This window comes from Orbicella franksi, chromosome 6 (genome assembly GCF_964199315.1).
Source record: "Orbicella franksi chromosome 6, jaOrbFran1.1, whole genome shotgun sequence".
In the NCBI taxonomy this organism is placed as follows: domain Eukaryota; kingdom Metazoa; phylum Cnidaria; class Anthozoa; order Scleractinia; family Merulinidae; genus Orbicella; species Orbicella franksi.
This window is the reverse complement of record NC_138150.1, coordinates 29154971-29166553: the sequence shown is the minus strand read 5'-3', so window position 1 is coordinate 29166553 and position 11583 is coordinate 29154971. Positions and strand designations below refer to the sequence as shown.

Sequence of the window (11583 nt, the reverse complement as noted above, 5' to 3'; positions counted from 1 at the left end):
TAAACGAAGGAAATCATGACCGTGACAGTGTTTGGATATTAGCATAGATTTATGCGATTTCATTTCTCCGTTTTCTCCTTAGGTTTGGTTTTGATTGAGAAGAAGTATTAAGCACTCAAACGGTGTATGACAACATTTCCAAACACCTCGAAGTTCGTCAAAAATACGCCGCTGCGCGTCTCAACGTAACGGTTGTTCCTAAAACGAGGAATGGGGAATGGTGAATGGGGCATGGGGCATGGGGCATGGGGCATGGGGCATGGGGCATGGGGCATGGGGCATGGGGCATGGGGCATGGGGCATGGGGCATGGGGCATGGGGCATGGGGCATGGGGCATGGGGCATGGGGCATGGGGCATGGGGCATGGGGAATGGGAAATTCAATTTTTTTTTTACATTAACTTTTTATAATGTGGAACAAATTTTTCCAGCGGCTATTATCGATATCCAAGTTTTATTTTTTGCAATGTTCTGCGCCAGAATAAAAGGAAATGATAATGGGAGAAGTCACCCTGCCTTGTTTCTTTATTTCACTACCTGAAGCTATGTTTGTTATTGGCCGGCTGGTCGGTCCGTTTAGTGAAAAACTGTGACCGACGTCTTGAAAATGCTGCCCTCGCCCTGCGGCCTCGGGCAGCATTTTCAAGCCTGAGGTCACAGTTTTTCACTATACGGACCTTTTCTTCCTGCAGTGAAATGGCTTACAGGTGGGTTTGTTTACGCAACTTTGTCATTTAATCGGCTTACTCGGCGTCTACAGAACAGATTTTTTTCAAAGTACTTTATGTTAGTTGAATTTAGTACACCAGTTAAGTTCTCCAAAATTGTTTTTCCGGTGTGAAATTTCGTGCAAAGTTTGAAGTACTTTGTATTACGTACAAAAACAATTTCTGTCAGTCGTTGCGAATCACTCGAAATAAGAGTTTTTCGACCGCAAATTGAGTAGCACATAGCGAGGGAATCCGTTAAGTATATTCCACAGAAATTGTCTCAAATATACAGCAAGGATCAGAGAGGTAAACTCGAAATAATTTTTTACCAGGCGGCCAATAACAAATATAGCTTCAGGTAGTGAAATAAAGAAACAAGGCAGGGTGACTTCTCCCATTATCATATCCTTAAATTCTGGCGCAGAACGTTGCAAAAAATAAAACGTGGATTTTGATAATAGCCACACAAAAAATTCAATTTCTTATTTTCAATTTCCCATTCCCCATTCCCCCGTTTTAGTAACATCCTAAACGTAACTCTTTTCTCGGTGTTTGGAAATGTGGTCAAACACGGTCTTTCGTGCTTGATATATTACTTGAAACATTTCAAGAGTAAAATGAATTTCACAGAACTGAATCCGTCAACGTCAACAACAAGTCTACCAGAAAAAAAGCCATAACCTTAACATGTCAACAACGCACTCACAATTCCCGACCACGCAACAAGCAAATTTTTTACTACTTATCAACCGAGAGTGAGCTCTTTACGGGAAAATCTCAAACCGAGACCTTGCCGTATTGACCGAGCGATAGCGAGGTCAATACGGCAAGGCCGAGGTTTGAGATTTTCCCCTAAAGACCGAACGTTCGAGGTTAATAAGTTGTTTATTATATGGCTTTTTGCTTTGGTTTTGCGGGCCGTAATCGGCCCGTGGGCGTTATGGGAGACTAATGCCCTACAATTGGGCAATCAGAGTGCGCGTTATATCGGCTACAAACACAAGCCATATAATAATGATATATATTAAATTCTAATTGGTGCTTAGGAGAGGTTCTATTTGTTTTTTCGAAACCGCAGACCGCTTTCAATTTCTCCTAAAACCTAAACTACCCTACTATAGTAGGACGACTATCATCATAAACAAATTCTTTACGCTGTGTTAGCTCAATTTAACAAATTGACGTCAGTTTTTCCTCTTATTGATGATAAATTGCGTCATAACATTGTCAAAGTGGCTGTGGAACCACAAGCCGCCGGCGAGTGGTTCCGCATGCAGTAGACTTTGACAATTATGACGAAATTCATCATCATTAAGAGGACAGACGCATAAAAAACTGACGTCAATTTGTTTTTTGCAATAAGACCCCAAAATGGTCAAATGCCGGGAATAAATGAGGGGAAAAGACGCCGTAAAACAAAGATAAGTAAATTTTTTTCAAAATGACGCGAACATTGTCGATAGCTTTTAATTTCTCGCTTTTTTATTGGCTACTTTGAAAAGTCCATAAAATCCCATTGGTTTAAAAGTTGACAGTTTGACAGCTGAGAGTTGAACTTGAAAGCTTGCATAAATTAAAATTTTGTCCGCCTGTACTCTTATTGATGATAAAAATGAGCCAATCAGCGCGCAAGAAATTAGACAGTTATTGTAAAAAATCGTATTTCTCCTCACAAAGACCACAAAATATTAAGAAACTAAGAACTGAACGCCATTCAGCAACCTGTGAACAAAATGTTTTGACGTTTAATGGACTGTTCACAAATTAAACAAAAGGATTGCTCGAGATGTTTATAACGAAGCGAAAAAGTACAAGTTTTGAGCGCTCTGTTTGAATGATCGCTACAAAAACACGCACACCTGACGCACACCAAAAACCGCGAGCTAAATTAATGAATTCCCGCAGCCGCGCGATAATTTCTTAACCGTAAACCGCCAGATAAATGTGAATGTGCTCGCTAACCAGCACTCCAAATAGGCTTCAACCGCCAAACCACCAGACTACAATAGACCCTCTTAGGACACGAATAATGTTTGTGTTGTGTGTAAACAACTTTTCCACAACTATGCTCACACACCTACATGCTACTGAACAGGAAGGAGCGATATACACTGATTACATGGTTCTTTTTAATTGACTGAAACGGGACAGTAGGTAAACAACACAAACAATGCCCCTGTCCCTAAGAACAAAAGAGCAGATTAACAAGAACGAATCAAAATAGAGGTTTTAAAGAGATGCAAGGCAACTGAATGGGAAGTCCGAGCATGGATGAAGTTTTGGCTCGACACGGATGCGGAAAAGTCAATCGTTAACACATCAAAATTTACCCTTGCCGAAACTTCTTTTTGGTAGCTATAGGCGCACCATCTTCAAATAAACTGTGCAAAACGTTTTCCATCGTGCAAGTGGGCATTAACTCCTATGGCCTTTAAAATACGGTCCAAGGAGGAGCGCTACCTACCAAGTTTCTGTAGCGTAACGCTAAATTATTTAAATTTTGTTTACATCCATCGTTCGCCATCGGGCATTGTGACAGATGGGGTGTCATTTTAGTAGCCGTTGTCCTGGTGGAGAGAAGCGCGCTGCTGTACATGGCGAGGTTAAAGTAGAGATGGACTGTCCGTTTATATAGGTTCGACTGAGGATATATTAGGCCGGGTTTTATCCTCCGTCGTCTGTTGCATCGTACCACAAGTAACTAAATTTGACACGGAATATGAATTTTCACTGAACACTTCCAACTTACCAACAAAAGTTCAACGTCAAGCGAATGGGAAAATATTTGGTAAACTTTCTCGGTAGCAAAGCCCATGTAATCGAAACGGCCGAACTCAGTGTAAATATTCATGTGTGTTCTTATGTTATACAAATTAATATCCTCTACGTAGAGAGATTAGCATCTACAGGACAGATTTCGCTTCCACATCGAAACGAGTTCCTGTAATTAGGATCTTGAACTGTACTAAACAATATTTTGAAGCTCTTTGTACATTTAAGGCGGAAACACTTTTCTTTTTCTCTTTCGTTCGTCGCAATCCAGGTTAGTGTTTCTTGTAACGTAAAATACTAAATTTATTGTCTCACCTGAGCTTTTCCTGGAATAGCTCATTGCTACTGGCAGTTAATTCTTCTTATCAAATGGCACTGACTTCTTCCGAAGTGAGTACTTGACAGAATTTGCTGATTCCGTTGAGGTTTTTCTTAGCCGATTTTTCATCAACTTTATATAAGTTTTACCTCGCACTTCTCGCCAAAAGTGTTGGTACTGATTTTCAATAACACTTAACACCTTTTTTAAACATATCAAAACCTTTTTAGTCAATTTATGATAAATAGAGGACTTTCAGTTTGCTGCCAAAAATGAGATTGTCATCACCTCGAGATCGTGCAAGAGAAATGTCTAAGTTTGAAAAGAGGAAAGAGAGACCAAAAAAATATATATATATAAATATATATATATATATATATATATATATATATATATATATATATATACACCAGCTAATTGACCCATTTTTTTGCCCATTTCTAGTCCAACCTTTTATCTCTATTCAAACAAGATAAACTTTCAGATGGACAGCTGCCATACACCTATTCAGGTTGTCATAGAAACATCGACGAGGTCCTGTAAGACGACACAACTTTGCGGACCATTTTAGGGAAAATAGAAAAAATTAACTTTGATTTTCTTGTTTGTTAGAAAACTATCATTTAGTAATTTAATTTACGGCAACTTTTTTTTTCCAAGAGAAGACCAACAATGACCAGAATGTAAGCCGTAAGGTACTTTTTTTCACTGATATTGATTTTAAAAAGAAAGCAGGTGGTAGTTTGCAAATAAATCCCACAAAAAGGAACTAACAAAGCATTTAAACCAGATCGATCTACATTTTAAAAGATTAACATAATTATCTTTGGCATAGACGGCAGAGTTGTAAAAACGCCAGCTGCTTTTTTCTCAAGTTCCAGCTAAGAAATGAAACAAACCGAGGAACCCCTCCACTCATCGTTTATCGCTAATGCTGTGTTCAACGCCTTCTCGTCCTACACCGCCATCATGTTGAACAGTATTTCAATCTACGCGATAAGGAGAACTTCAGCGTTACCAAAGCCTTTGAAAACATTGCTTCTTAGTCTTGCTGTTTCTGATCTGGGTGTTGGTTTACTTGTTCAACCTTTTTTCATTGCTCAGCTGGTCAAGTTGTTGCTGAGAAATACGACTCTCCCTTATTCTACACTCACAGCGTTTTCTTTCCTTCAATGTGTATTTTTTACGCTTCGTTCTTTGGTTTTGTGGCCATTATTACGGACAGATTCTTGTCTATTCACCTTCATCTAAGATATATATCAGGAACTTGTGACTCACAAGCGAGTTGTTGCTGTGGTGATCTCAATATGGATCTTCAGTGCAGTTTTATCAATAAGCCAGATGTGCTTTCAGCCCAGGCGAAAAGAAATGCAAATTGACTCGCAAATCAACTAGCGCGCACTCAAACCTTTTTCTGTCATAATAAATGAATAATCGTAAACCGTCAAGAGTAATCAGCAATCAATAGCCCTTATGCATGATGACATCAGACTAGCAAATTTTACCACCAAGCCTCGCTTTTGACCTGCAAAGTACAAATTTTTACGTGGACAAATTCCCAAAGCAGCAAGGATGAAAAGAATACCCCCGTGGAAACAACACGAAGGTACCTGAGGTTTGAGAAAATTTCTCGCAAACGAGCTTTGGTGGTGAATTTTGAGTGTGTGACGTAATCATGCATGAGACCTATGGCTTTGGTTTTGGTTTTGGTTTTACTACAGTTTGAGACTGGCTAAGTCGACACTCAATTGAAAACAACTCTATGAAAGCTAGAAAAATTAAGGATTCACACTGCTTGTGATATTTGAAAATTATCTATGGCTCGTGCCATTTGGAGAGAATTTTTAGATGTCACTCGTACAAGCGTAAATCCTTAATTAATAGAATGTGTGCATTGTCACGCAATCAAAAATAAAATCAAAAACCATTCAGTGGATAAAGTCAAGAAATTGTGATATTATAGAAGAAAAAGAAGACAGTTCTCCAAGTTCAAGGTGTGTGCGTTGTCCTAAAGTTGAGATATTCGTCGAAATGTTCCCCGCAAAATTATAGAGCTTAGTCCTCCAATATGGCGGCCGGAAAATAGTGTAAACATCTGGAACTTACGTTGGCTATCTAGGCAACTGATTATATCTGAACCGAACCAAAAAAACTTACACAAGCACTTTTCCTAATACTTCAACTCCTAAAATGGCTAAAAATCACGAGATAAGTGTATATTATTCGACAAACGCGTTCTTAACTTCATATCACGCATCGCCATAACTCCGAAATTCAAAATGCGCCGGTTTCCAAACGAAGGACGCTATTGAGCTGGAAAGTTGTAAACAGATATAAATGAGGATGGGGATAAAACCTTTAGGGGCTCTTTGGTTTAGGATTTGAGAATTTGATGACGTCACGTGAGCACACTCTATTGCACTCACATTCATACGATCACCTAGACATACAGATCTGATTCCTAACATAATGCCTCTTAGGCATCAGTTAGTCCTTGCATATCAATCCCGGTTTAATCTCGATCGTAGATCCCTTAGGGTCAAACAGAGTGAGATCCGAGTACGAAAATGAACTCCCGGTCTCAGGAATCCCTGGGAGAGTATAGAAATACCTAGTCCTGTGACGCAGATTTTACTCACGTGAACAATCCAAGCGACTTTATACGCATTTTCATACTGTCCCGAAAACATCCATCCAACGCGCGTGAAAAAATTATCCACGATAGGTGTGGAAACCGGACGGCTAAAAATAACTTGAGAGGGACTACCTTGAGAACATAAGGCCTAAACGGGAGATTAAATCTCTTACCCCTCTTCTTCTCTTGGTTTCATTTTGCATTGGAAAGGTTATTTCTAGAGTGCTGAAGAAGGCGGGTTTGGCCAACCAAAAAATAGTACAACTTTTAAAAAAATAATCCCACGTTATATCGATCTCTCAATGCTTGCTTTTGTATTCTTCATTTTCTATGATAAGCCGATCAGATCACTCTTGATCTAACGTTATACTAGCAGGATCATCGTCCGCGGTTGCCTGCGCTTTAAATTTACACCTCGTAGTCGTTGGAATAAAGCATCTATTTCGCTTTTTCTCGCTCTTTAATTCTGCAATCACAGAGTAGAATTTGTGGAAGTAAAATGTTGTCAATAGATTTATGCCGAGTATTTTGAATTTAGCATTATTAAACATAAACGTCACTTTTAATATACAAGATGCGAAGGATGTATTCTAGCTGGCCGTAGCCAGGGAAAAATTATGACTGAAAAGCAATGTTCATGAAAAAAACATGAACGAGACAATGAAAATTAAAAATTATTACTGAGACAATGTCCATGGTTAAATTCTTTTCCTATATATTAGTTTAGGGGGCTTGAAATGACTATAAAAAACAAACGAGAAAAAGAAAAAATGACTGAGGCAATTGCCTCGGTTTGCCAGTTATCAGCTACGACCCTGCATGTGTACAAGTTATCTGCATTAACTTGGTGATCACGTGGTAACAACAAAAAACCCTCAAAATGGCTCGGTATAATCATTATTGCTATCTCTGAGCTATGATTCTAACAAAAGAATAGGATGTAGTCTTATTATCTGATATTTACATCAAAGAACTGTCCCAAAAAAAAGTTTGTTTCTTTAGAAACGGTTTATCAACCATCGAGAAAAAGAGAGTGAAAAAACAACAGAAAATTATCAACCGCATCTCGGTACCGATCAACCCCATCTTTTTTTTTTTTTTTTTAATAAATAGATTCAGCGTCTGGTGGTCTTGGCGGTGAAAATTTATCGTTGTCCTTAAAGGACATCATAATTGGCCTTCTTCATAGGATCAACCCCATCTTGGTACGTGAGTTTACATTTACTTACACGTTACTTGCCTGACTTCCTGCACGTCACTGATAGCCCTGGTGAGTTCTTTTCTACCGATACGAAAAGTTGTAAAGACAGTATTTTGCTCTCATGCGGAAAAATGAAACTTGCATCCCGGGTGAAAACACTGTTTTAATTAGATTGTTAAAATCATAACAGTTCAGTTCAAAGTTTTCAAATTCAGACTCTTTTATTAACGTCATTTTCCTATTGAAGCGACGTCAACAAACTTCATTTCTAAAAATTGAAATCAGAGATGCAAACAATACTGAAATTGTTATGTAAATTATAATTGTAATATCAGAACAGATGTTTTTTAATTCCAAATATTACTTTTGAAACACTTATTAACAGATTCAGATTAGGGAAAATTTTCGCTGTGTTTCATCGCTGGCTGTTCTTTTCTAAAGTCTTGAATACGTGATGAGCGAATATGCCAAATCTGCCGATTCGCTCAATGCATCGTACATCGTGAATTGCGTATTAAACGCTTTTTTAACCTACACCGCCATCATGTTGAACATTTTAACGATATACGGGATAAGAAAAACTTCTTCGTTACCAAAGCCTTTAAAAACATTGCTCCTGAGTCTTGCCGTTTCTGATCTTGGTATTGGTTTACTGGTTCAACCTTTCTACATCACACTGATGATCAAGCAGCTACAGAAAAACACTGAAAACAACAGCTTTTACTTCACGAGCATCGCTTTCGAAACAATAACGGTCATATTTGGTTATTCTTCGTTCTTTACTGTTGTGGCCATAAGTGTAGACAGATTCTTGGCTATTCATCTTCATCTCAGATATCAGGAACTTGTAACTCACAAGCGTGTTGTTGTTGTGGTGATTTCAATTTGGGTGTTAAGCATCTTTCTCTCGTCAATTGGATTGTGGATCACAGACACCAATTTGCCAAAGTTAAAAATGGCTATAAGTATTATATTGGGTCTTTGTTTCATTTCTACAACTATTATTTATTGCATAATTTATGTTACTGTGCGACGCCACACAGACCTCATTCAAGCCCTACAAGTACAACAAATGGCAGAGGGTGGCGAAATGGCAAATGTTGTCGCGAGGCATATAAAAACTGCCGTCAGCACATTCTATGTTTACGTCGTGTTTCTGGTGTGCTACCTTCCCGACTATTGCACTTCTGTAGTGCTTATGGTGCCAGATTCAAGTGAATCTCAATTCACAGATCATTTGTTACTATACACACTGACTCTGATGTTTCTTAATTCCTCTCTGAATCCTGTTATTTACTGCTGGAAGATGAAACACATTCGACAGTCAATCATTGCCATATTACTAAATATATTTCCAAATCGACACTGAACACGCACCAGGGCAGTAACAACGACAAGTGTAATTTGTACTATTTGTACAAAATTTGAGTTTCGTCCGCTGCCGTCACTATGACGTCACAAGCGCAGAGACGTTTGATAGTTGTAGTAAAGAGTTCGCAAAGACTTCTGGACAGTAATTGAAATCGTGGAAAAATAAAAAAAAAGTTGGTTATGTTGGATGCGAGAAAAAAAGTAAACTTTCGCAGTTTCCGAAAGGTCTTGTTCAGTCCTCAATCTTTAGAGTACCCTATCTTTGTATCCTGTTATTGAATTAGGTCTAACAAGCAAGCTAAGCAAAAGAAAAGAACTACTAAAATTTAGAGTGCGTTCTCTTGAGGTGATCTAGATCAGGTTCAGTGATCCAAGATCACTCAGATCATGGTGCATCAAAGGAACCGATGAATCCACTCTGGTCATGGATTCATCGGTTCCTTTGATGCACCATGATCCGAGTGATCTTGGATCACTCATCGTGATCCAGATCACCCCAAAGGAACGCACCCTTAGGATAGGCAATCACAAACCAAGGATTGAAACTGGTAGATATGATCAAATTCTATGGGTTAATAGACTCTGCCATATTCGTGAGTCTAATCACATTGAAGATGAATTGCACCTTCTTATATATTGCATTAAATACTCTATTCTAATAAGATATGAATCATCTAGAAATTAAAAAACATCGTTCGACTTTTAAACAATTATCTCCGTCACAAGCCATTGGCGAACTTGTGACTTCTACAAATCATTATGCTAATATTCAATTAACAAAATTCGTTTCATCTTGCTTTGACTGAAACGCACTATATTCTTCTTTCAAATCAAACCGATGTAACTTGATTGCTATATCATAACCTTATTACTTGTTCACGATAATCATGACTGTTTTAGTTTTACTTTACAAAAACTTTTGCAACACTGTATGTATTTATGGTCATGCAAATAAAGCTAATAGTAGTAGTAGTAGTAGTTGTTGTTGTTATTGTTTTGGAATGCCAAGCGATTCAGAAAACCATTTTGTTTTTGTCGTTGTTCAGATCTTGAGAATCCCATAAAATCGTTATTTCTCGGCACACAAAAAATTGTCAATGGTAATTTTAAATTTTATGCACTTTATAAAGTACTCCGAAGCTCGGAAAATTCGCTATTTCCACAACCTAAACAATTTTTGGATTCACTTGGCATTTTCAAACAAAGACAGTGTAATAATTAAATGATTTCTTTTCTCACGTTTTAGTCACTCGTATCAGCCATGACAGCGGTTATCAATGGCCGAATTTATACTAGAGACGAATTATCCGTCTAGACGGATTGCCTGTCAGACGGATAATTCGTCTAAGTATAAATCCGAAGACGAATTTTGACGCGGAATATTTTGTCTACATATACGTTACGCGTTCCGCGTGTTACACGACTGGTGTTTTGCTGTTGAGCCGAGTGGAAGCTCGGCGAGAGATCAAAAACAACATGGCGGCACTCGTAGCGTTGACCTTAACTGTTCAACTGTAAACTCTTTGACTTCCATCTCTCTTGCCTGAAATTCCTTCTTAAATGCTTTTTGAATTTCTTCAAATATCTGTACATCTGAGTACTTCTTCTGTCAGTACCAAACGTTCCAGTACTGTAGCCCACCCAACCTGTAACCACTTCCTCTGTATTGTGGATCAAATATAACTTCCGCGAAGAGGTCCGTGTCTTGATCTGTCCAAGTCAACTTTGTTTTCCTTTCTTTTTCGATGAAACAGTTGCTGCACTGGACGCCATCTTGAAATAGGCATCCCAGGAAATCGTGCGAAAATATAGAAACCAGTCCCTCTCATGTGGAAACTTCGTCAAAAGACCGTCTACGTTTCCGTCTAGATATAAATTTAGAAACGGATCATTCGTCTGAGACGATTTATCCGTCTGTTAGCACGTCTTGAAGACGTGCTAACAGACCAATCAGCCTTAGACGAATTTTGCTCCATAACTCGTCTTCGTACCGAATTTATACTTAGACGAATTAAGAGCAGCTTCGCCTAAATATCAACTAGACTTGGAAATAGCGAAAAAATCGAATTTCTTCAAACTCGCCCAGAATGAAGCCCTACGGGCACTAGTTACAAAAATATCGTTTTAAGTTCGATAAATCAAAAATTATTTTTTTCCGCAATTTTTTCGTTTCGATGCCCCAAATCGGCCAAAATCCATCGAAAATGAGCGGCATATTCAGAAGCTCGTAAACTCAAAAGCAAAAATCTTCATTACAAACTGATTGCACGTCGTATTTGTACTTCCTTTCTTGTCTATTTAGAGCTAAATAGATCGTGATTTGATTAGAACTTAAATATTTGACGAATTTTTTAAGTTAACGACCCAAGACAGCTTTACAAGAGGTCTACATTTAGCCTATTTTCAAATGCTAAAAAGGCGTTCTGGTACACGGCTTTTCCCGAAATGACTAGTTTGGTCTGAAAGAGCATTGTTTCTTCTTCAAATTACTGAAATAAAATTTTTGGGTAAATAAAATCGTGAGCGCTGAGATAGCGAACCAAATGCAGCACTTCGTCCTGAAAACGTGACCTTT

General features: G+C 38.3%; 1 protein-coding gene across 2 annotated transcripts in view; it reads left to right on the top strand.

Annotated features, from left to right (window-relative positions):
* The first annotated feature begins 7971 nt into the window (after positions 1 to 7971).
* Positions 7972 to 11583, top strand: part of LOC145489782 (adenosine receptor A3-like) — a 48186-nt gene continuing 44574 nt past the window's right edge. Inside the window, exon 1 of one of the 2 annotated variants that reach the window (XM_081468822.1) lies at positions 7972 to 8736. In XM_081468822.1, the coding sequence (XP_081324948.1) occupies positions 8092 to 8736 (645 nt within the window). In that variant the 5' untranslated portion in view covers positions 7972 to 8091. Of the gene's footprint in view, positions 9790 to 11583 lie in introns of those variants that run through there. The other variant, XM_081468823.1, reaches the window with a different exon arrangement.